Source organism: Pipistrellus kuhlii, unplaced genomic scaffold (genome assembly GCF_014108245.1).
Source record: "Pipistrellus kuhlii isolate mPipKuh1 unplaced genomic scaffold, mPipKuh1.p scaffold_m20_p_18, whole genome shotgun sequence".
NCBI classification, from domain to species: Eukaryota; Metazoa; Chordata; class Mammalia; order Chiroptera; family Vespertilionidae; genus Pipistrellus; species Pipistrellus kuhlii.
In genome coordinates this window covers 5668894-5694220 of record NW_023425493.1, presented here as the reverse complement: position 1 = coordinate 5694220, position 25327 = coordinate 5668894, and the positions used below count along the sequence as shown (strand labels likewise).

The 25327-nt window shown below is 57.5% G+C and overlaps 2 protein-coding genes across 4 annotated transcripts; both read left to right on the top strand.

Moving 5' to 3' along the window:
• Positions 1-226: 226 nt before the first annotated feature.
• GOLT1A (golgi transport 1A) lies at positions 227-14329 on the top strand. Of its 2 annotated transcripts, none has more exons than XM_036442485.2 (5): positions 227-375; positions 10452-10543; positions 11578-11756; positions 12688-12751; positions 14002-14329. In XM_036442485.2, the coding sequence occupies exons 1-5, from the start codon at positions 351-353 to the stop codon at positions 14038-14040; spliced, it is 399 nt and encodes a 132-aa protein (XP_036298378.1). In that variant the 5' UTR covers positions 227-350; the 3' UTR covers positions 14041-14329. The 2 variants fall into 2 exon arrangements, with proteins under 2 accessions (XP_036298378.1, XP_036298379.1); XM_036442486.2 differs by having other exon boundaries at positions 13980-14329.
• A 1575-nt stretch (positions 14330-15904) lies between these two features.
• KISS1 (KiSS-1 metastasis suppressor) lies at positions 15905-21603 on the top strand. Of its 2 annotated transcripts, XM_045583023.1 has the most exons (3): positions 15905-16075; positions 19205-19341; positions 21325-21603. In XM_045583023.1, the coding sequence occupies exons 2-3, from the start codon at positions 19236-19238 to the stop codon at positions 21570-21572; spliced, it is 354 nt and encodes a 117-aa protein (XP_045438979.1). In that variant the 5' UTR covers positions 15905-16075; positions 19205-19235; the 3' UTR covers positions 21573-21603. The 2 variants fall into 2 exon arrangements, with proteins under 2 accessions (XP_045438979.1, XP_036298380.2); XM_036442487.2 differs by lacking the exon at positions 15905-16075 and having other exon boundaries at positions 18992-19341.
• The last annotated feature ends 3724 nt before the right edge of the window (positions 21604-25327 follow it).

Below are 25327 nucleotides of genomic sequence, written 5' to 3'. Positions count from 1 at the left end.
AGCGGAAAGCACTGAACTTGACCTGAAGGCAGGGAGGGCGGAGGAGAGGGGACCATAGAAGGCAGGTGGGATATGAAATGCTCCAGGGGGCCAGCACCTGGAGGGTCAGTGCCACCTGGGAGGAGGCAGAGGAAGGGAGCCTGTGACTTTCAACAGTCATTTGTGTGTGTGAGTGTGTGTGTGTGTGTGTGTGTGTGTGAGTGTGAGTGCGAAGGAAGTTAATGATTTACCGGAGGCTCCTTTCACAACTTACCAAGGGTCAGCTTCCCTCGAGCATGTACCAGCTCGGATCTCTGTTCTCCTCGCCCCGGCTGGCGTGAACCTGGGAGGCCCCCCAGGCAGCCTGCAGCATGATCTCCATCACCGAATGGCAGAGTGAGTGTGCAGGGCCCTGTGGTGGGGGGCAGGGCTGGAGCGGGGTGTCGAGGTGAGGTGGGGGCCGCGCTGCCCCTCCCAGCGGGGATCTCTCTGTGGGAAGTCTGTGCCGAGGTGACCTCTGGAGCCATGGCCCGGAGCTGCCGTGTTGGCATCCTCGCAGCAGGTGTGGCTCCTCGGCCTGCCAGGACTGCGGGCTGGCTCGAGGCCTCCAGGAAGCCAGAGGCTGGTGTTGGGGGAACTGGCAGGTTCCACTCGGGGCCCTTAAACCCGGGGTGCTGCCAAAGGTGCGCCCAGGAGGCCGTTGCCCATTCAGACATCTTTCCCCTAAAACTCTCCTAGGGTCGCCTATGGCCCCGGGTCCCTTCCTCCCAGGAAATAAACTCAATGCTGTTCCCATATCACCATATCCTCTCTCGCTCCTAAACCCTCTCCCCTCGCTTTGGAGCAGGCAGTGAACTAGTCTGCAGGTTGGGGGTGGGGGGTGAGGGTGGGGGGCGGGGGGAGGGATGGCTCCGTTGATAGATGAAATAGGGAAGGACCAGAGACCAGAATGGCAAGACACAGGCTTTATTAGAGGGAAGAGTACCCCTGCTGGCTGCTTCCATGGAGAGGGGCAGAAGAGAGCGAGGGCCGGGGTACAAGCACCTTTAAGGATAGGGGACTCAGCACACGCTGATTGGTGATTAGGGACTAGGGACTTAGGAATGGGGGCTTAGGGTATTTGGCAGGTGCTGATTGGTGGTTCAGTGCTCAGGTATGTCTGGCTGTAGGTGGGGTTTACATCTGTCCATCCACTGGAGCAGGCGTCCTCAAACTTTTTAAAGTGGGGGCCAGATCACGGTCCCTCAGAGAGCTGGAGGACCGGACTATATGAACTACTAATTCCTACTGTAACACCTCGGCTGCGCTCACTGCCCAAAAACCCTGGCGGGCCGGATCAGACTCCTCTGCGGGCCGCATGTGGCCCTCGGGCCGTAGTTTGAAGACGCCTGCACTGGAGGGAGGGAGGATCTATCATCTGTGAGTTCCATTTGGGGGAGTTCCTTGGCGCCTCGGAGCCCCAGAGCCTCCTCGGTGATCTGGCGGTAACACTCATTCCCCGCTGAGCAAATGTGTGCCGGACGTGGAGTATACAGCGGCAAATGGACATAGAACCCCCACTTACCGGCTAGAGTGGGGTTACAGGAGCTGGTGGAGGAGGCCGAGCAGCGACCTGGTGGGAAGGGACCGATGCTGGGTCTGTTTGGAGGGAACTGCAGAGAGGATTCCCCCACGGGTTGGGTACGGAGTGTGAAACAGAAACGTCAGGCGTGTGTTTAACCTGAGCAGCCGGAAGGCGTGAGTAGGGGGAAGCAGGCCCGTTGAGTTTGATGGGCTGGCATTGGGCACCCCGGTGGGAGGTCAAGGGGGTTGTCAGGTACGAGAGTCTGGGACCGAGAGAGGAATTTTGGAGTAGCCCACCTATAGAGGACATTTAAAGGCACAGGACTCTGCCTAAACCGGTTTGGCTCAGTGGATAGAGCATTGGCCTGCGGACTGAAAGGTCCTGGGTTTGATTCCGGTCAAGGGCATGTACCTTGGTTGCGGGCACATCCCCGGTAGGAGGTGTGTAAGAGGCAGCTGGTCGATGTTTCTCTCTCATTGATGTTTCTAGCTCTCTATCCCTCTCCCTTTCTCTCTGTAAAAAATCAATAAAATATATTTTTTTTAAAAAAAGAATGGAATTCTTAAAGGCACAGGGCTCTGTGAGTGAGATCATCTGTGAGATCATCTGGGCACACTTTCCCAGCCTCCCCACCACGGACATGTGAGGAGCAGGGTAATTCTTAGTTGTGGGCTCTGTCCTGGCCTTATCGGATTCTAGCAGCATCTCTGGCCTCTGCCCAGGATTACACTCACATTCCCAGCTGTGACCGTCAGAGATGTCCCCAGCCTGGCCGGGTGGCTCCGGTGGCCGGGTGCTCCGGTAGCTGGGCATCGTCCTGTTGGGGGTTCAATTCCCAGACAGGGCACGTATCCAGGTTGCAGGTTCGAGCAGTTGGGGCATGTATGGAAGGCAACTGATCAATGCCTCTCTCTCTCTCTCTCTCTCTCTCTCTCTCTCTCTCTCTCTCTCTCTCTCTCTCATCTATCTATCTATCTATCTCTTTCTCTCTCTTATCAATGGAAACATAACCTCAGGTGTGGATTTAAAAAAAAATGTCTCCAGACATTCCCAAATGTCCTCTGAGAAACAAAGCCATCCCTCCCGGTTGAGAACCACTGGTCTTAATATTTCAAAAACTATGGAGAGGAGAGGCCTGAGCCCAGTGTTAAGCCAACGTTTTATTAAAACGTGCTAAGTTGTATGAAGAACATGCAGAATTTTATGAAAGAAGGAAATGAGGGATCAGATTGAGGTCGGAACAGAATGGAGCAGGTCTCTCTGCGGGGCTGGCATTTGCGTGGAGACCTGAGGATGAGCATCGATGGGAGGACACTGCGTGGGCGCAGGCCCCAAGGCAGGAGGCTCGTCCTGGGAGCCAGGTGGGGTCGGCTAATGGCGGGCGAGGGGCGGGGCAGGAGGTGAAGCTGGTCTGGCAGTCCCGGGCCATGCCATGCAGGCTGTGGGCCCGGGAAATGGGTGTTTGGCTCAGCCCAGGGGGAAGTGGGGAATAGGATTGGATGTATGTTCTCTGAGACCCCTGGCCGCCGTATGGAGGAGGGAGGTGAGGGAGGCAGGAGTGAAGCAGAGACTAGCAGGAGGATGCTGGTGGGTCCAGAACGGACATGAGGGTGGCTTGGAATTTGGTAGTAAGAGTGGAGAGAAACAGCCTGGCTGGTGTGGCTTGGTTGGTCAGGCATCATTCTGTGCACCAAACATCAGGTCACTAGTTCAAATTCGGGTCAGGGCACATGCCCGGGTTTGGGGCTCCATCCCCAGTAGGGGGTGTGCAGCAGGCAACCAATCGATGATGTTTCTCTATCATTAATGTTTCTATCTCTCTATCCCTCTCCTTTCATCTCTCTCTCTCTCTCTCTCTCTCTCTCTCTCTCTCTCTCTCTCTCTCTCTCTCCCCCCCCCCCCCTCTCTCCCTCTCAATAAAACTTTTTTAAAAAGGGAGCAGTGACTGAGGGAGTAGTGAGGAGACTCAGTGATGGCTGCAAGCTGTCCATTGGGTGGTGGTGACATTTGTATTCATTTGGGGAAACCCGAAACAGGTGCAAATTTAAGGAAAGATCAGCAGCTTAGTTTGGACCTATTGAGTCCAACATGCCTTGAAGAGAGAAAACCATGCAGATTTGCTTCATAGGCAGTTAAACATGAGTTTGGAAGCTCAAACTCTTTATTTATTTACTTACTTATTTGGGCTAAATAAATAATACTAAATGTAATACATTAAAGGCCAATACCAACATTGTCAGCACACCAGTGATATTTACAGACATTGGGACTGTGTGAGAAAAGAAAATGAGACTTGAACTTGAGCCGAAGCCCTGAGCCATTAGAATCCCTGAACCAAGAGAGAGGAGTGGGAGGAGCTGGCCCAGGAGCCCGAAGAGGCGGGGTCAGACAGCAGGACGGAAACCCACAGCAGGCTCCCGCTGGGTCAGCAGAAAGGCCACTTCCAGGAGGGAGGAGTAGCCAACTGCTGAGGTGAGAACCGACACCTGAGCCTTGGGGTTGGGAACGTGGACACCACAGATGGCCAAGGCAAGAACGGCTTCTTTGGAGGAGACCTGAGGGTGGACAGGGGAGGAGGCGGATGGACTGGGTTGATGAAGCCGGTTTGGCTCAGTGGTACAGCGTCGGTCTGCGGACTGAAAGGTCCCAGGTTTGATTCCGGTCAGGGGCATGTACGTTGGTTGCGGGCACATCCCCAGTAGGGGGTGTGCAAGAGGCAGCTGGTCAATGTTTCTTTCTCATCGACGTTTCTAGCTCTCTATCTCTCTTCCTTCCTCTCTGTAAAAAAATCAATAAAAATAGCCGAAACCGGTTTGGCTCAGTGGTAGAGCATTGGTCTTTGGACTGAAAGGTCCCGGGTTCAATTCCAGTCAAGGGCATGTACATTGGTTGTGGGCACATCCCAGGTAGGGGCTGTGCAAGAGGCAGCTGGTCGATGTTTCTCTCTCATCGACATTTCTAGCTCTCTATCTCTCTCCCTTCCTCCTCTCTGTAAAATATCAATAAAATATGTTTTTTAAAAATCAATAAAAATAAAAATTAAATTAATAAAATAAAAAAAGGCCAAACGCCAGACTCCTGGGATCAGACCCTAGTCTGCCAGCTGCCCAGCTGCTGGGCGCCCTGGGCCAGTGACATCATCTCTGAGTGTCTCCGTTCTGAGTGTGAAGTGTGGCTGACAGCGCCCCTCCCACACAGCCAGCTTTGAAAATTTGGTGAGTTCATGAGACTTAAAGTGCTTAGCCCCGTGGTCGGCAAACTACAGCTCTCGAGCCACATGCAGCTCATTGGCCCCTTGAGTGTGGCTCTTCCACAAAATACCACGGCCTGGGCGAGTCTATTTGGAAGTTGTGGCGTTAGAAGAAGTTTAAGGTTAAAAAAATTGGCTCTCCAAAGAAATCTCAGCCGTTGTGCTGTTGACATTTGGCTCTGTGGACTGATGAGTTTGCCGACCACTGGCTTAGGCCGTGCCTGGCACCGTGTGCTGGTTAGTGTTGGCGGCTGTTACTATGAATCACTATTGGTCACTTTGAATAGCGAAGGAAGGCTCTTTCTCTCCCCATGTTCCTCCTTCCTCTTCCTGAACATTTCAGTCCTAAGGCCGTTCGGTAGGAAGGGAGGTGGTGTCCAGAGCAGGTGCCCGAGCCCTCGCCAGGTGGAAGGAGGCTCACCTGAGGTTGGCCTGGTGCCACGGCAGGGCACGGAGGGTATCCAGCAGCGTCAGGCAGAGGGTGGAGAGGAACTGAAGAGTGGAGGACCTGGCAGGCGCCACCTTAATCAAGGGCTTAAAGAAACATCATCTGCCCTGGCCAGGGTGGCTCAGTTGGTTGAGCATTGTCCTAGGCACCAAAAGGTTGCCGGTTTGATTCCGGCGGCCAGGGCACGTGCCCAGGTTGTTGCATACAGGAGGCAATGGATGAGTGTTTCTTCTCACATGGATGTTTTGCTCCCTCTCCCTTCCTCTCTGTCCAAAAAAAATCAATAAAAACATGTTTAAAAAAAGAAAAAGAACATCATCAGTAATTGGCCCAATTGAGAAGAACACAGCATCCCATCTTGTTGCTCTCTCTGCGGAACCAATATCTAGTCACGAGCAAGCATGGGACAAGCCCAAATAGAGGGGCAGATACACGATAACTGACCCAAGGAAAGACAGGTGCGATTCCAGACATGACAGACGTGACCCCAAATGCCACCCGTGGCTCCGAACCAGATCCTTTCGTGAGAAATGCGGACGGCTGGTGAGCGGGAAAGCAGTCTGGCTTTAGGCGGAAGCAAGGTGTCCACGCTAATTTCTCGGTTTTGATGTCCTGGCAAAGGAAAACCACACGGAAGCATTCAGAGGGGTGAGAGAGCCCGTGACAGCTGCTCTCAGATGCTTCAGGGGAAACATGTTGTTGTGTTGGACTTGCAACTTCTCAGCGCCTTTGTGAATGTTGAGAGAGGGAGAGGGAGGAATGAGAAGTGAGTGGTGTTCCCTGGCTCCCAGCACAGCCTCGGGCCAGGACCCTTGCACCTGCACTTCCCTTCCAGGAGCAGGAGGGACCTGGCCCTTGGCTTCCGTTAGTGCGAGCCACAGGGTGGGGGTGGGGCAGCCCAGCTCATCTGCAGCCTTGCAGGCTGTGGGCTCCTCGTGGCAGCCGCTCTGGAGCTGCAGGATGGGGTGGTTGCTGAAGAGGGCAGCCAGGCCCTAGCCGGTTTGGCTCAGTGGCTAGAGCATCAGCCTGTGGACCAAGGGGTCCTGGGTTCAATTCCAGTCCAAGGGCAAGTACTTCAGTTGCAGGCTCGATCCCCGGCCGTGGTAGGGGCGTGTGTGGGAGGCAACCAATTGCTATGTCTCTCTCACATCGATGCTTCTCTCACTCTCCGTCTCTCCCCCTCCCTTCCACTCTCTCTAAAAATCCATGGAGAAATATCCACAGGTGAGGATTAAGGCAGGCATCGGCCTGCCATGACAGGGACACCTGGAGCTGGTCAATCTCTGGGGTCCGGGTGGTCCCCGCTTCTCATTAGGGCACATGTGTCAAACACAAGGCCCGCGGGCCAAATCCGTCCCGCCAGGCCTTGCAATGTGGCCCGCACCGCGCTGTCATCACTGCACTCCCCTGCGTTTCCATCACAATGACAGTTTATGACTGTTCAGTAAACCATTCGGCCCGCGATTTAGGCTGGATTTTAGATTTTGGCCCCTTCTCTGATTGAGTTCGACACCCCTACCCTAGAGTTACGGGAGCCTCCCCTCGTCCTTTGCTCCAGCAGGGGGCGCCCTGCCCCTCTGTCTGGATCCTGTAGGACTTCGGACACTTCTGTCCCTCCTGGTGACATGCCCCCCACAGCCCCTCCCTCAGCCATGACCTTCAGGAGCGGCTCCAGATGGGTAACTGAACTGAAATTGCTAAGCGAGGCCCGGAGAGGCGGAGGAAGGTCTGAGGCCTGAGTGAGAGGAACAGCTTCCGACCCTTTTCCGTGATGTTTGTGTCCCTGAAGGCCGGGGGCACCGCGTGGCCCGTGGGGAAGGCTGCCCGTCACAGGGGCACCAGTCCTTGAGGAGCCGTGCGGGACCAGTGAGGAGAGCAGCGGCGATGCCAGCCAGCACATCGCTGTTTGGAAGCAAGTGTGAGGCGGGAGAAAAGGCGGAGTGTGGAGCTGAGAAGCTTGGGCGGGTTCCACGAAATAAAGAAGAGGCTGTTCCTACGTGTTTACAGGATGAGCACGTGGATGTTTTAACAAAACAAAAGGGAAACCTAGTAAAATGTGTACACTGTGTTTCCACACAAAACACCCCCCGCCCCACAAACACACACACACACACACACACACACACCGGGGGGAGAGAGAAGAGAAGGATGGTCGTCAGACCTGGGATCCATGGTGTATTTTTGTGGCTGTGTGAGCTGAGACCAGATACTTTTATAACCGGCATAGAAACCGGAACACCTTGGCCGAAACCGGTTTGGCTCAGTGGATAGGGCATCAGCCTACGAATTGAAAGGTTCCAGGTTGGATTCCGGTCAAGGGCATGTACCTTGGTTGCGGGCACATCCCGGTAGGGGATTTGCAAGAGGCAGCTGATGGATGATTCTCTCTCATCGATGTTTCTCTCTGTCCCTCTCTCTTCCTCTCTGTAAAAAAAAATCAATAAAATAAAATTTTTTAAAAATAAAAGATAAAAGAAACGGGAACACCTTGGCCATCCAGACAGAAGAACAGGGCTGTGGTCTTCCCATGTAAAATCATCGTGGCCAAGGAGACGCACACCCAGGCCCTCCTGAGCACAGAGAAGTGACACAGCAGTGGAGGACAGAGCACAGTCTTCGCAACGGCCCAGGGCCCCGGGCCCTCAGAGACGAGGTTCAGACAGGCCCTGCCGAGGGGGGCGGGGGGGCAGGAAACAAGCCCGGGGTGGTCAGAAGCAGGCGGAATCGGCCATCGGTTTGGCCGGATGCTGGCAGGTGGCCACTCCGCCGACAGATCCGATGTGGCGCCGGGCCCTCACGGAATCCGGCTCTGCCGAAAGGGAAACAGGACCGGCGCTTCTCCGGATGACAAACTGAGTGCGGTTTGTAATGGGAACGATAAAGCTCATCTCCATCTTTGAAAGAATATCTTTTTTTTATTATTATTTCTTTATTGATTAAGGTATCACATATTTGTCCTCAACCCCCCCATTTCAATCCCCCACACACACTCATGCCCCCACCCCCCTATTGTCCTTGACCATTGGGTTAGGCTCCTATGTGTGCACATAAGTCCTTTGGTTGATCTCTCCCTACTTGGAGCTCCGACCTGTACACCAAAAAGGTTGTGGGTTCGACCCCCTGTCAGGGCACGTAAGCAATACCTCTAAAAGCAATAAACAGCTGAAACCAGTTTGGCTCAATGGATAGAGCGTCAGCCTGCGGACTCAAGGGTCCCGGGTTCGATTCCAGTCAAGGGCATGTACCTTGGTTGTGGCCACATTCCCAGTGGGAGCATGCCAGATGCAGCTGATCGATGTTTTCTCTCTCGTCAATGTTTCTAACTCTCTATTTCTCTCCCTTCCTCTCTGTGAAAAGTCAATAAAATATATTTTTATAAAATAAAAGCAATAAACGTAACCTCGGGTGAGGGTTTAAAAAATAATAAATAATGATAAGAGATTACAAAACAGAAATAGCAGGTGTCAGTGAGGATGGGAAGGCACGGAAACCTTTGTGCCCTGCAGCTGGGAAGATAAAATGGAGCACCTGCTATGAAACGCAGTATGGTAGTTCCTCAGAAAATTGAAAATAGAGCTACCGTTGACTCCAGCAATCCCACCTGTGGGTGCAAAGCAAAAGCATTGACAGCAGAGTCTCGAAGGGACATTTGTTCCCCATGTTCATAGAAGTAAGAAGGTAGAAGCAATCCATCCGCAGATGAACAGATAAACAAAATGCAGTGTATGCATCCAGTGGACTATTCCTTCAAAATAAGGGAATTCTGACTGACACACGCTACAACATGGATGACCCTTGGGGACATCGTGGTACGTGAGATAAGCCAGTCACAAAACAGCCCTGGAGCAGTCAGATCCATAGAGGCAGAAGGTGGTGAGGAGGGGCCAGCGGCCGCGGGAGGGCGGGAGGAGTGAGCAGTTCGGGCTCCGTGGGTACAGAGTTTCAGTTTTGTCAGATGAAGAGAGTTTGGGAGATGGATGGGGTGGTGGTAACACAACAGTGTGGAGGTACTGAATACCACTGAGTGGAACACTTACAAATTGTCAAGATGGCACATGTATTTTGTCACAACATAAAATAAAACTTCAAGTTAGTTCCATTTAAAAATGAAGCAATACAGCCCTGGCTGGGTTTGCACAATGGATAGAGAGTTGGCCTGCTGACCAAAAGGGTCCGGGGTTAGATTTTAGTCAAGGGCGCATGCCTGGATCATAGGCTCATTCCCCACTAGGGGGCGTTCAGGAGGCAGCAGATCCATGATTCTCTCTCTCATCAATGATATTTCTATCTCTCTCCCTCCCTCTTCCTTCCTCTCTGAAATCAATTTTAAAAAATCTTAAAAATGAAGCAATACAATGAATCATCATTTGCCGACTCTCGGAATGGCAAAGATAAGTAAAATGAACAATTCTGTGTTACGGAGAGGGTTTAAGAAAAAGAGAAGCTTCATATCCTGTTGTTGTTACAACTCTTCCTGAGGGGAGCAGTCTCAAACATGTACCCAAGTGTCCAACACGTAGCCCTTGACCCAACCAGGGCCTGAATGTCCTGCCCTTGGGTGCGGGCCTCCCTGGCTCTGAACAAACTCTGCAGCTGCAAAGAGCAACGCCCTGAGGCGCACTGCCACCAGGGGGCGCCGCACAGCCCAGCCTTGCGCACCAGGACTCAGGGCCACTGTGGCTCGGGGTGAGTGGTGGGTTCCAGAGGCACGGCTGCAGGAGAGTGGGAGGAGAGGGAGGACGTTCTGGCTGGGCTGTGGACTCCAGAAGGACAGACGAGCACACAACTGATGGATGACTTCTGTTCTTCCAAACCAGAGTCTTCACCGGAAAGGCAGGGCAGGGGCAATTAGGGGAGGAACCAGACGGGAGGGCCAGCCTCTTGAGAAACAATCAGGACAGCTGGGTGGTTTCTGGATCCTTTTGGGCTGGTGGCCATGCGTAGCCAGCGGTCCCTTCTGCGAAGGGTGGCTTGGGCCTCGGCAGCTCCCAGCAGCCACGCAGAGGGCTGCTCTGAGGACAGAAGGCCGGAAGCACAGGACTACTCTCAGGAGCTCAACGTTCTTTGGTGCTCATCCTTCCCTTCCCGTCCCATCATTCCCCCAGCACAGAGCTCCCCAGAGGGCACCTGCCCAGGGGTAACCCCGGGAAATCCCAGGCCCCCGCCTCTCCCCAGAGCCCCTCCCACCACGGCCCCCTTGCCTGTTGCAGAGATTGGCGTGGGCATCACCGGCTTCGGCGCCTTCTTCATCCTCCTGGGAGTGCTCCTGTACTTCGACTCCGTGCTCCTGGCCTTTGGGAACGTGAGTGCCCCTGCCCTGCGGACCGACCGTCCCAGCCTCCCGAGGCCTCCCTTGCTGGGGCCAGCCCTACGTGCCTTCCCCCGTGGCCATCGGGGGGTCGGTGCCAGCAGCCTGGGCCGGCAGGGCGGCTGGGGCCGGACAGCAGGCCCTGCCGGGCAGAGGATCCGAGGGCCTGGATTCTCACGCCGGCTCTGGGCGAGGCTCCGGAGAGCCGGGAGGGGTGAGACCCTGTCCCTCCACGGGGCTCCCCCCAGCTAGGGATGGGGGTGTCCCAGGAACACACAGGCCTGGGGATGGAGGCAGAGGAGCGGCAAAGTCACCGTGAGACAAGCCCATCCCATCTGAACGGGCGGCGGGGAAAAAGCAGCCGGGGAGAGGAAAGCGTGCGCGGGACTGGAGAAAGCGCGCTCAGGTGCACGGAACATGCTGGAAGGGAGTGGACAGGAGCCTGGGCTCTCTTCAGGGCTCATCAGGAGCCACACTGAAGGGCCAGATGCCGGAGGGGGGAGTGCCCTCCTGCCCGCCCCACACGGCTTTGGGTGCGGCTGCCTCACCTGTGCCGGCCTGGTGCTCCCCTTCGGACCACGGAGAGAGAGTCTCCGTCCACCCGCCTTCCCTGGAGGTGTGGGGAGACGTGCAGGCAGAATCGAAGCACTGGTTGGGATCCAAGCACTTGGTGGCATTGGGTGAGAAGAGAGAGAAGGCCAAGTTCTCCTGGTGCAGCCCCTGCCGCTGGGCAGCTTTGTTTCCAGTCAGCTCAGCACTCAAGGCGGGGTCACCCCCCCTGCAATCCGCCCTCCGTGAAGAGCTAGCAAGTCCTGCCCCGTGCCTGCGGGTGGCTCCAGGCCTGACCCCTGGCCCCCAAGGCGGGTGTGGGAGGCTGGCCCCTGGCTGGGGGGGGGGGTGAGGGGGCTGGCCTCTGGCTCTGGGAGGGGTGAGGGGGGCTGGCCCCTGACTGGGGGAGGGGGGGAGGCTGGCCCCTGGCTCCGAGGGGGGAGTCTGCTTGAATTCACGCTCCTCTCCCTCCCCCGCAGCTGCTGTTCCTGACCGGCCTGTCCCTCATCATCGGCCTGAGGAAGACGCTCTTCTTCTTCTTCCAGCGGCACAAGCTCAAGGGCACCAGCTTCTTCCTGGGGGGGGTGGTCGTGGTGCTCCTGCGCTGGCCCCTCCTGGGCATGTTCCTGGAGACCTACGGCTTCTTCAGCCTCTTCCGGTGAGAGCAGCCCCGGCCCCCGGGGCCTGGCCTCTGAGTGGCTAGGCCAGCGGGTGTGCGGAAGCTGGACCTGCCCCGCAAGAGATGAGAACCGTGGGCGGATTGGAAACGGGGAGGAGGCCCTAGCTGGTGTGGCTCAGTGGATAGCGTGTCACCAGCGGCGTGAAGGGTCCCGGGTTCGATTCCAGTCAAGGGCACATGTCGGGGTTGCAGGCTCCACCCCCAGTAGGGGGTGTGGGGGTTCTCTCTCATCTTGAAGTTTCTCTCTCTCTCTCTCTCCCTTCCTCTCTGAAATCAATGAAGACATATTTTAAAAATTAAAATAAAAACGGGGAGGGGCATCGGACATTGGAAAGACCCCTCCAACAGTAGGGTGAGGGGTGAAGTGAAGGGAGCAGCACACATGGAGCACTGCGGTGTGCCCCCTCCGTGCCTGTCAGCAGGAGGACACGCAGGGCTCACCCCCAAGTGGAATGATGGGGGGGGGGGGGCAGTGAGCTGACGTTTACTAGGCCCCCAACGTGTACCATCATCACCTCACTTTGCCATCTCCACCGCCATCCTGGGCTGTTCTCTGCAGAGGGGGAAGCCAGCACTCAAGAGGCTGTCCCTGCCCGGCCTCACAGGCAGGGGGCGGAGGATCTCACCCAGGCCTGAGCCCTGACTGGGAATGGAACCATGACCTCCTGGTCATAGGTCAGCGCTCAACCACTGAGCCACGCTGGCTGTGCTGGGACTTCGTTCTGAACTATTCCACTTGGCCGCCTCTAAAACACAGGGGGGGCGGGGGGAGCCTGCCCCCAGTGCCCAGGGGCCCACTCTCTTGGGAGCCAACGCCTGTCTGTGGACCTCAGCCTTGCTACCCTCTATCTCCCTGCCCCCCCCCCACCCCAGGCCATCACTGACCCCTCCCCCCACCCCTCTGTTCTAGGGGCTTCTTCCCTGTGGCCTTTGGCTTCCTGGGCAATGCCTTCAACATCCCCTTCCTGAGTGAGGTGAGTGCGTGTGCCTGCGGCTCAGTGGTGGGCCCCGGGGGTGGCGGGAGCACACGGAGTTGGGAAAACTGCTGCCCCAGGTCCAGTGGACCCGCCCCAGCTCCCCGGGCACTCCCTTCCCCAGGCTGGCCTGCCTCCGCTCCTCTCCCCCGCCCTGCTCTCCTCCATCGGACAAGGCAGTGAGGCGAGAGGGCCCGAGCAGCTGTGCCTAAGGAATAGGGACAGAGGAGGGGTGGGGATGGAGGAGGGATGGGGATGGAGGAGGGGTGGGGATGGAGGAGGGATGGGATGGAGGAAGGATGGGGATGGAGGAGGGATAGGGATGGAGGAGGGATGGGATGGAGGAAGGATGGGGATGGAGAAGGGATGGGGATGGAGGAGGGGTGGGGATGGAGGAGGGATGGGGATGGAGGAGGGGTGGGGATGGAGGAGGGATGGGGATGGAGGAGGGATGGGGCTGGAGGAGGGATGGGGATGGAGGAGGGATGGGATGGAGGAAGGATGGGGATGGAGAAGGGATGGGGATGGAGGAGGGGTGGGGATGGAGGAGGGGTGGGGATGGAGGAGGGGTGGGGATGGAGGAGGGGTGGGGATGGAGGAGGGATGGGGATGGAGGAGGGGTGGGGATGGAGGAGGGGTGGGGATGGAGGAGGGGTGGGGATGGAGGAGGGATGGGATGGAGGAGGGATGGGGATGGAGGAGGGGTGGGGATGGAGGAGGGATGGGGATGGAGGAGGGATGGGGATGGAGGAGGGATGGGGATGGAGGAAGGATGGGGATGGAAAATGGCGGCTTTTAATAGCTCTTTATTATAGCCAAAGTAACAGATACTGAGAGAGTCTAGGGGACCCAGCCAGAAAGTGACAGATTTTGGGGGGAGCTGGCTGGTCTGGGCCCCGGATGTGGAGAGGATGTGTGACAGCTAATGACAGCAGGGAATGCTGTAGCAGCATGTCCTCTCCTTGGGGCAGGCGTGGGCAGTGGTCCCCCGTGTCTCTCCCTCCCCTATCCCCCGCCGCCTCCCCCCACGCTCTTTCTCGGAACCATCTGACAGAACCTGGGCTCTCTGAGACGCCCAGCGAGGCCCTTCAGCCATCACCCGGCTCGCCCGCCAGCTGGGCACATCCCCGCAAGCCCCTCTCCGTGTCTGCCCGTGGCACAGCTCCCCGCTCAAGGCCAGCTCCTAATCACCCTGACATTGAGTCTGCTCTCCACTCTTTGTCTGGAGTAATGACTCTCGGCTCCCACAGCTGTTCCGGAGGTTCCAGGGCTCCAGCTCGATGGTCTGAGCCGCAGAGATGAGCTCCTTGAACTTGGATCACTGGCCGAGGGGCCTGGAAAGGAAATGGGGCCACCCTCTCAGGCCCCCCCTCCTGCGCTGACGCACCTCCCCGCGCCCCCGGGCCTCTCCGCGTCCAGCAGGAAGGATGGCGCCAGGTGACTGACCTCAGGTTCCCTTGTTGGGAGCAGAGCTGCAGGGCCCCCCAGAGCTGGGCCAGGGGCCGGGACCACACCCCGCTCTGTACGGGAGGGAAAGCAAAGATTAAAGCCCAAGCTGTGCGTGTGCGAGAGAGACTCCGGTCAGTGCCTCGGGCCTGTGAAGTCTTCGCCTGACTCGGGGCGTCTCACTCTACACGGCACAGGGCAGGCCGCTCTCAGAGGCTCGTTTTCTTCCTGAGAGTGACAAGGTGTGTGCCAGCCCCGGGAGCAGGAGGCACTGGACGCGTGACGGGGGAGATCCTGTCCCGGCAGGAAGTGCTGCTCCGTCCGCAGGTGGATGTCCGCTCGAGACATCCCCCCACACAGAGCCTGTGCTGGGAGAGCTTCCTGCCTGAGGGTAGAGTCAGCCTCCGCCTCAGAGCCCTGGGCCCCTGGTCGGCAAACTGCGGCTCTCGAGCCACATGTGGCCGTTTGGCCCCTTGAGTGTGGCTCTTCCACAAAATACCACGGCCTGGGCGAGTCTGTGTTGAAGAAGTGGCGTCAGAAGAAGCTTAAGTTTTAAACAATCTGGCTCTCCAAAGAAATGTCAATCCTTGTCCTGTTGCTATTCGGCTCTGTGGACTGATGAGTTTGCCGACCACTGGCCTGGGCTGACAGGAGGAAGAGGCTCTGTCCCAGGAGCCCAGGTCCAAGGGTAAAGGTCACGATCGCGGGCCCAAGAACGAGACCAGAGTTCCCCGCGATGTGTACAGAGGGCGTCCCCCAGAACGCACACGCTCTGACGGCTGAAAGCCGTCGGATGCAAATGGATGAGTTTTAACCAACACTGCCTGCCCTTGGAGCTCCTCACAGGGCGTGTGCCCGTCTGCAGGGACACCTGCACCTAGGAAATGTCTGGGAGGCCTCTGTGTCTGTGCGAGCAGAAACGTGGGCGCTGAGGGTGCAGAGGGAGGGAGGCCTGTCTCTGCCTTCCAGTGGGAGCGCAGCAGTTCCAAGTGCCGTGGCGGTGCCACGCCCCCGAAAGCGGGTCCTGAGAGCCTGAGAGTCACTTCTTACCTCCCCACCGCACTTCCCAGGGAAAGGCTCTCCCACCCAGGCCCAGCGTCTCTGAGCGACCCTGTGTTCTGGGCGCTTAGCTGCCCACAGGTGTTACCCATCTGACTGTTAAATCCGTCCCAGAGCCCTGAGCTGCGCAGTGCTCAGTTGCTGTTTGGGGAAAGAAGAAAGGAAAGGACGGAGTGAGGAGGGAGTGAAGAGGGAGGAGGGAGGGGGAAATGAAGACCCCCCCCCCAGTTGCAGATTATAGCCGAGGAGCCCCCTCCTGGTCTGAGCCCCAAGACCAGCCGGCAGGCCTGGGAGCACTGGGGGAACTGGAACCCCTGGTGCCACTGTGCCCATCTCCCCGCCCTCCTGCCTTTCACGCTGCCCACTCCACTCTGGGCGTGCCACCCTGGGCGTGCGCGTGGCTCCTGTCTGGAGGGGGACCTTTTCCTGCTGACCCCCCACCACATGCCTCCTCACACAGGCCACTTCCACGGTGATGACGCACAGGGGGCCTCCCGGTGAGCGGGTCTGGGAGGAGTGGGAGGAGGAGGGGAGAGGGAATCAGAGAGCCGGCCTTGGAAGCTCTGGAGAGGGTGGGGGAGGCTTACTCCAGTCGTGACAGCCAGGGGGCGGGAGACAGCAGCCCGCTCTCCAGGGGGGTCTGCGGAGGAGGGAGAGGGAGACCCGGGGCCGGGGCCGGGAGACGTCACCTGGGCTTTATAAAAGGCGCAGGGATGTGATCGGGGCACTGGCAAGAGCGAGCCCAACGCCCTGCCCTGCTGGCGTTCACCCACCAGACACCCTGCGAGCTCCCACCTGCCGGGACCAGGACAGAGCCAGGTAGGTGCGCTGGGCATCACGCTGGGGGAGGGTCTGCCCAGGCTCAGGAGGCTCCTCGGATGGAGCAGGAGCCCAGTTCCAGCACTGACGGAGGTGCCCCAGGCAGGGGAGTGGGGCTGGTGGGGCCTGGCGACAAGGCCGGCCAGGTTACTGGCGAGTGCCTCCATCTGCACGTTATTTGTGAGGCCCAGACCCTCTCAAGGACTCCTCTCGGGCAGGAATGGCTGCAGTTCCTTGTGATTACTGCCTGAACTCTGTGGCTGGGATCAGGGGCCACGGGAGCCTTCAAGGGGAAAGCTGGGGGACCCGTTAGGGCCATGGGCTCAGCAGGGCTCCTCTGAGCTCCTTCTTCAACTTGCGGATGGCAGATACGAGCCCAGCCAAAGAGCCTCTGGCGCTGCTAGGAAGGCAGCCCCAGGAAGGGAGCCACCCCACTTCAAAGGCTTCCCAAACACCTGGGATTTCTGCCCTCACAAGGCTCAACAGCGGGTGGGGCCACAGAGGACGGCCACCGGGGCCCTTGGAAGCTGATGGCTTTTTTCTAAGCAATTCATTTCACGTGTGAAGAGTTGGGAGAACATGTGTGTGTGTGTGAATGAGCAGCAGTGTGTGTGTGTATGTGTGTGTGTGTGTGTGTGTGTGTGTGTGTGTGTGAATGAGCAGCTGTGTGTGTGAATGAGCAGCTGTGTGTGTGAATGAGCAGCTGTGTGTGTGTGTGTGTGAATGAGCATCAGGAAACGCAGAACTCTCGCGTGGCACCATGGTACGTGCTGGGAGGAGGCGAAGGGGAGAGGCCAGGGGCACACACAGCCTGCCCGCTCCCCCTCCCTCCCTCCCCACCTGCTTCTGCAGAGCAGCCAGAGGCTCCCTCTGACATGCTCCACACATTCCTCTGCCTGGGACCCTCCCCTCCGGGGTGAGGCCCCTGGTGGCCCTTCTTTACACTCCATGCTATCCCTCTAGCAGAGCCCCCTCCTGACAGTCACCTGCCTGCCTCTCAGACACTCAGCACAGGTGCCACCCCCTGCAGACACCAGCCTGGACCCTCCAGACCCCTTTACACTGACTGACACACCTTCGGCCTGTCGCTCACAGTGTTCTCTTCCAATGGGCTGCTCAGGACTCAGTGTCTTGCCTGAGGATGCCAGTTTCTTGAGATGGGGAAGAGGGCTTGCAGCAGGTCTGTGTCTGAGCACCTGTGCTCCCTAGCCCCTAGCCCCTGTGTCTTAGCACCTAACACAGCACCCAGTCGGTACTCAAGAAATGATTTCCAAAGTCACCTGGACTCTGTGCACCCACAGTCTGCAGCCACACAAAAATGGTTTTACCCTTGTCTCTCTAATGGGTGGGTCCTGCCTCTGCTCCCCGCCCTTTAAGGCAGGTGCAGGAGGCTGCGGTATGGGTTCCACAGAGTCAGAGTCTGCAAGGACAAGTGGCCGTCTGTGGGGACACTCGGTGGCCAGGCGGACCCAAATGGTCCTATTTTACAGGCGGGGCACTAAGGCCGGAGATGGGGGTGACTGGCTCCTGTCTCATGGGGAGGGCGGGCATCGCTGGGGCCAGATCCAAGGACTTCTGACCCCATTTCTGGATCCTTCCCCTCCAGGCCATGCCGGAGTCCTGGAGGGAGCGGGAGGGAATGGGGGGTGGGGGGTGAACAAGGGGATTGATGGGGCTGGTGGGCACACAGGGGCCCCTCACTCCACCCCACAGTGTCTCGGGGCCTCCGATCTGGCAGCCACACCCTTTTTGGCTCCACCTGTAGCTCTCCTGCCTTTTCATTAGTTTGTTTTTAATCGTGTTTGCTGGATCACCTCCAGCTATCTGATGACTTTTTCTTTTCTTTTTTAATATATTTTATTTATTTATTTATTTATTTATTTACAGAGAGGAAGGGAGAGAGATAGAGAATTAGAAACATCAATGAGAGAGAAAGAAACATGGATCAGCTGCCTCCTGCACACCCCCTTCTGGGGATGTGCCCGCAACCAAGGTACATGCCCTTGACCGGAATCGAACCTGGGACCTTTCAGTCTGCAGGCTGATGCTCTATCCACTGAGCCAAACCGGTTTCGGCTGATGACTTTTTCAAAGAGAAATTAGACTTGGGAGCTGGACGAGATGGGAGGGGGCAGCAGAGGGTAAAGGGAAAGAGGTTGGAGGGAGGGTCAGAGTGAGCACACAGCTCCGACCCCTACAGCCCACATTCTGAGGTCGATTCCATGCCGACCCTCTTTGAGCCGGCCAGAAATACAAAGAGGAGACACGTGACCTGACAGGTCGGGAGAAGGCTTTTCTCTTCCCTGGATCCGAGGCAGTATGACACCTCGGGCTGTCCAAGTCCACGAGAGAACAAGATGACTGCCATTCCTCCCTGCTCGTGCAAAGGGGAAAGAATCCGTTTCTATGGCAGCAGGGAGGAAACGGGCCAGGCTTGAGCAGCGTGTGCCAACGGGGGGAGAGGAGCACCGGGTCTGGGTGTCTGCAGAGCTCAGCACGGAGGGAAGTGCCAGGCTGCGGGGAGAATGTCGACCTCGGTCCTCCGTGAGGTGGCGCTCCTGTGCCCTCTTCACTTCACCCCTCCCTGCTCACTCCTGCTCACCACTCTCCCTCCTCATCTCCCCAACATTCCTCTCAAGCAAACCTGATATTTGTTTGGCGCTATTATGTGCCAGGCCCTGTGCCAAGCACTGTGAGCAGGACTCTCAGGCCAAATGGGGAGCCTGATGCAGCACCCCGACAGAGGACCAGGCCGGGAGCCAAGCTGAACCCCTAGCAATCCCCTACGTGTTCTTTCCTTCCAGGTCCTGCCCCGTTTGGTTCCTAACAGGAAGTAATTTCACAGGAAAATTATTGCAGATAACACTTTCCACCCGGAGCCATCCTGCCCCTCCCACCCAGAGAGATCCTTCCTCCAGGAAGCCCTCCCTGATGACCCTCCCCAAGAACGAGTCCCACTTTGACTCTACTGTGCAAGTGGTGCCGGTCCCATCTCCATGGCCCGTCTGTCGGGACACATCCCTCCAGTGGGGTCTCCAAGGGCAGACCTTCCCCGTGGGCTCTGCTCCAGCTCCCAGCCCTGACCTGTGCCTGACCTCTCCCTCCTCCCTCCCTCTGCCTGGGCCTCAGGGCACTGCCAGGACCTGCACGTCTCACCAGGATGAACCTGCTGGCTTCTTGGCAGCTGGTGCTTTTCCTCTGGGCCACCTCCTTCAGGGACTCCTTAGAAGAGGCGGCGGCGCCCGCCGAGAACCCGGGAGCCACAGGTACGCCTCGTCCGGGGGAGAGGCCGGGAGGGAGCCAGCGAGGGGTTTCACAGAGAGATGGATCGCCCTTTTCCGATTCCGGGGAGATCTGCGGGGAAGGAGTCGGCTATGCAGGCTTCGCTCATCAGAGACCCCAGTCCCTTGATTTGGACTTTGGGGGGCGGGGCGGGAGAAGACCCTACACAAAAGCACAAATCCTGCCCACCTTATGGGTTACTATGGTACCGATGAGCTGGAGAAACTGAGGCCCAAAGAGGTAAAGACGCCCCACACACACTGCAGGAGGCCAGCAGGTGCGGAGCTCCCTGCGGTCGGGATTCGTGGCCTAAGGCTGCTTGGTCAGCTCTCTGGACCAGCAGGAGCCGCGGCCCAGCCTCTCGGGACCGCAGTGCCTCTGGCTGCGGGACTCCGAGCAGGGAGCGGACTACAGAGGCGCTCTCACTGCGCCCTGAACTCGCCCAGCCCGGGAGGACGCAGCCCCGTGTCCTTTGCCAGGAGTGTGTTCTCTCCCGGGTCCAGATGTCCTTTCTGGGTGAACAACGAGGGTGTGGGCTGTTTGGGGGAAAGGCTTTCGGGGAGGCACCAAAGGCCGCCTGAGAAGTGACTCTGCTGCCGGGATAGCAGGCGTGGCCGGGAGGGAAGCCTCCGTCCCTTCCCACCGGGGCCCGGCCCCGGGCACCTCCTAGGACCGTGGTTGGCAAACTGCAGCTCTCGAGCCAAGGGCGGCTCTTGGGCCCCTTGAGTGTGGCTCTTCCACAAAATACCACGGCCTGGGCAAGTCTGTTTTGAAGAAGTGGAGTTAAAAGGAGTTTACGTTTAAAAAATGTGGCTCTCCACAGAAATGTCCATCGTTGTGCTGTTGCTGTTTGGCTCTGTGGACGAATGAGTTTGCCGACCACTGGGCTAGGAAGGTGATCACGAATTCTGGACACGCCCCCACCCCTCCAAGGTCTGCGGGGGCCGTGAGGAGTGGGCCTCAGAGCCAAGCAGCGCCGCCCACTCACACACCACGCCTCCTGCCCACTCGTCTCTCACCACGATGGGCTGGGGCCACTGGGTATTCGGAGCTGGTTCACGTGAAGGGCCTTCCAAGTTAGCCTTGTTCACCCTCAGGATGAAGAGTGGAGATCACTCCCACCTGGGGAGGTGACCCAGAGAAGTTTCTGTTTTGTTTTTGTTTTGTTTTTTATTGATTTTTTTTTTTTTTTTTCAGAGAGGAGGAGAGAGGGACAGAGAGCTAGAAACATCGATGAGAGAGAATCATCGATCAGCTGCCTCCTGCACACCACCTATTGGGGATGTGCCCGCAACCAAGGTACGATGCCCTTGACCGGAATCGAACTTGGGACCTTTCAGTCCACAGGCCGACGCTCTACCACTGAGCCAAACCGGTTTCGACAATTTCTGCTTTTCACGGAGCTCTGGCATCGCTTCTGCAGGGAGCTACGGTTACTGGGAGCTGCGGGGGCACCTGGTCTTAGCTCCCCTTTCTTGATGTCTGCAGCTACAAGCTTTTCATTCGCTTTTCTATCGTTAACACGCACTTACTGGGGCGCTATTATGTGCCAGGCCCTGTGCCAAGCACTCTGAGAGGCGAGATGCGTGAGCAGGACTCTCAGGCCAAATGGGGAGCCTGATGCAGCACCCCGACAGAGGACCAGGCCGTGAGCCAAGCTGAACCCCTAGCGACCCCCTTCGTGTTCTTTCCTTCCAGGTCCTGCCCCGTTTGGTTCCTAACAGGAAGTAATTTCACAGGAAAATTATTGCAGATAACTCTGGACAACATTCTAAATCAAAGCTGTGTTGAAAGGGGGCGGAGCCAATGGCCTACCCACCAGCTCAGATGCTGGTGCTCCCAGCTGCCCTTGAGCTCTGAGCTTCCTGGAGGCCAAAGAACAAAGGGAAAGCCTGGGACGGGCTGCTGGGGGGTGTTGGAGAGGTTGGCCCGGCCTCACGCAGTCTCTCCCTGTGGCTCTGTCCTAGGCCAGCAGCTCGGCCCCCTGGAGCAGAGCCGGCGGTGTGCGGTCTCTGAGAGCTTGGAGGGGTCCGGGCCAGCCCTGTACCAGCCGAGCAGCCCCCGCCGCCGGGTCCCTCCGGCGCCGGGCGAGGCGCTGGTGCGGCGGGAGAAGGGCCTGTCTGCCTTCAACTGGAACTCCTTCGGCCTGCGCTATGGCCGGCGGCAGGCGGGCGAGCCGGGCCCCAGAAGGCGCGCGGGGGCCAGGGACGTCTGACCGCGGACTGACCCGCGCTCCGGGCACGCTGGGCCGGGCAGTAGGAGGGCGCCTGGAGCTCCCGTCCTGAACCAATAAAGGAAACGCTGCCAACTCATCCGGGTGTGATTGATTCGGGGCTAATTTTTGCAAGGCTGTTCCCCTTCTCTCCTCAACGGGCTCTTCAGCTGGCTCTAGGACGGCAAGGGCAGAGGTGGGGAGGGGCCAAGTGCTACCCCCACACACACCCAGACCAATGCTTCTAACGCCCCCCCCCCCACACACACACCCAGACCAATGCTTCTAACGCCCCCCCCCACACACACACCCAGACCAATGCTTCTAACGCCCCCCCACACACACCCAGACCAATGCTTCTAACGGCCCCCCCCACACACACACCCAGACCAATGCTTCTAACGCCCCCCCCCACACACACACACCCAGACCAATGCTTCTAACGCCCCCCCCACACACACACACCCAGACCAATGCTTCTAACGCCCCCCCACACACACACCCAGACCAATGCTTCTAACGCCCCCCACACACACACACACACACCCAGACCAATGCTTCTAACGCCCCCCCACACACACACCCAGACCAATGCTTCTAACGCCCCCCACACACACACACACACAGACCAATGCTTCTAACGCCCCCCCCACACACACACACCCAGACCAATGCTTCTAACGCCCCCCCCACACACACACCCAGACCAATGTTCTAACGCCCCCCCACACACACACACCCAGACCAATGCTTCTAACGCCCCCACACACACACACCCAGACCAATGCTTCTAACGCCCCCCCACACACACACACCCAGACCAATGTTCTAACGCCCCCCCACACACACACACACACCCAGACCAATGCTTCTAACGCCCCCCACACACACACACACCCAGACCAATGCTTCTAACGCCCCCCCCCACACACACACACCCAGACCAATGCTTCTAACGCCCCCCCCCACACACACACACCCAGACCAATGCTTCTAACGCCCCCCCACACACACACACCCAGACCAATGCTTCTAGCGTGCACGCACACACTCCCCTCCCCCGCCCCCGCTACCCCTCCTCCAGTAAAAGAGTGAAGATTTTTATTTTGTTATATATTTTATTGATTTTTTTACAGAGAGGAAAGGAGGATAGAGAGTTAGAAACATCAATGATAGAAAAACATCAATTAGCTGCCTCTTGCACACCCCCTACTAGGGATGTGCCCGCAACCAAGGTACATGCCCTTGACCAGAATCGAACCTGGGACCTTTCAGTCCACAGGCCAACGCTCTATCCACTGAGCCAAACCGGTTTTGGCTAGAGTGAAGATTTATAAAATAATTGCAGAGAAGTCCAAGTCAGATGCTGCTTGGATACTTAGCAAAATCAAATTTCTGGCCCAGAAGAGCCGTCTATGAACCAGGAAGCAGGCCTTCACCACAAACCACATCTGCGGACACCTTGACCTTGACCTTGACCTTGCCAGAACCACGAGAAAAAAATGTTTGTGGTTTAGGTCCCCCAGACAAAGGACAGGTCCGGCATCCCACACCTTCTTGGGTAGGAAGAACGTAACGCAAAACTGGTGACCCGGCCAGATCACGACTGGGGTTCGGGAAATGGAGGCTTGTCCCAGTCAGGAAGCAGCTGAAGTCGGAAGAAATGGTGTCTGTTCGGTGGAAGGCCCACCTCCCCCAACAGCACCCTTGTTGGCATAATCCCGTGGCTCAGAGCGACCCCCTGGCTGCCCCAGGCCAGTTCCTGCGGCTCCCCTGGAGAGCCCGGGGCAGACACGCACCCTGTGGGTGTAGAGGTCTGGTCCTTGGATTGGGAGCTACATCCCGGGAGAGGCTGCGAGAACCGCTCCTCCTGCCCACCAGCTGGACCAGGTGCGGTGGTGGTGGTGGCGGCAGCAATGGCTTCATCAGAAGGTGCCAGAGAGCCAGCCCCCACGCTGTGGGCCTGGAGACAGATCTGGACGCCATTGCAGGCGGGCAGCTGGGCGACCATCATAGGGCCATCCCCATCGCTCGTTTATCGGCTGTACTGGTGGGAAACAGCTCTCCCTGGCAGCACCCTGGGACCTGCCACCCTCCCAGTGAAGGCCCACATCCTGTTCTATTGTAAGGTGACCAGACGGCCCGCTTTTTAACAATTTGTCCCACATCCTGCGGTGTTTTAAAAAAATCAGGACTTTTTTAAAACGCCGTGGGACGCAGGACAAATTGTTTTTTGTTTTGTTTTTTAAACATAGTCAATTTTATTTTCCTTAAACCACAAAATAGAGTCTTTGGTTGTACAAATATTACTAGTTACAGTCTTGCCAAGAGATCGTGGGACAAATTGTTAAAAATCAGGACTGTCCCGCCAAAAGCAGGATGTTTGGTCACCTTATTCTATTGGGACAGCCAGCCCCATTTGACTCACAAGACCTCCCTGGGTGGGGGCTGCCTGACCCAGGCCAGGGCACCCTGCCACCCCGCTGCAGGGGGACTGTGGGCCCAGCGTCCTCCCCGGGCAGCCCACTCTGCTACCAGGAGGCACTTGCAGCCAGGGAGAGCCCCTTGAGCACGCTGCCTGCAAGGGGTTCGGCCTGGGGAACAACAGTGGGCGCGCTCAGCTTTCTCCTCCTGAGCCTGTGGGCAGGCAGGTTAACCAAGAGCCTGGCCAGGGGAGGAGGGGGCTGCACGCCAGGCCCCGGTGTCTAGAGCTGCAGGTCCCAGAGCCTGCTGCCTCTTCGCCAGGGTCTGCAAAATGCCAGGGACACACCGCAGCTGTCTTGGAGCTTATATTCTCTGAGTGGGTGGAAGGGAAGGAAGAGGGGTTAAACAACCAAATAAACAGAGATGATTTGAACAGTGACCCCCCCTCCCCCAAAACAAAATTCCTATAAAAATTCCTGGACGGCCGAAGCCGGTTTGGCTCAGTGGTAGAGCTTCGGTCTGGGGACTGAAAAGTCCCAGGTTCGATTCCGCTCAGGGGCATGTACATTGGTTGTGGGCACAAACCCAGTAGGGGGTGTGCAAGATGCAGCTGGTCAATGTTTCTCTCTCATCAATGTTTCTAGCTCTATCTCTCTCTCCCTTCTTCTCTGTAAAAAATCAATTAAAAAATATATTAAAAAAAAATAAATTCCTGGACGGTGTCCTCTTCATTCTTAGACTTCCCTCCCTGTGAAAGGGTAACAAACATTTTGCAGCGGGGCCCCGGCCTCAGCCCACACGCAAACCACTGCTCGAGAGCCACATGTGGCTCTTTGGCCCCTGGAGTGTGGCTCTTCCACCAAATACCACGGCCTGAGCCAATCTATTTTGAAGAGGTGGCATTAGAAGAAGTTTAAGTTTAAAAAATTTGGCTCTCCAAAGAAATGTCCATCGTTGTGCTGTGGATATTTGGCTCTGCTGACTGGTGAGTTTGCCGAGCACTGGGCTAGGCCAGGGGGAAGCAGGCGGCTTACGGGCCTTCCCCTTTCCGGGGGAGCTCTCAGGACGTCAGACAGCTTGATCTGGACGATGATGCCAACCACTGCCCTGTCCCCTGAGGCTTACTTCTCAGCCCAGCCCCACAGTGAGCCCTGTGCTGGGTGTGCAGCCCCGAGGCACTGAACCCCGCTGTGTACAGGGGGTGCCAACAGGGAGCTGGGCCGTCCACCCCCCTCTCCCCACAGAGCCCTGGATGGATCAAGTACATTACGCACATCACTCACCCCCATCCTCATTGCCACCAGGCAGCTGTGCGTGGCTTCCCCCTTCTCACA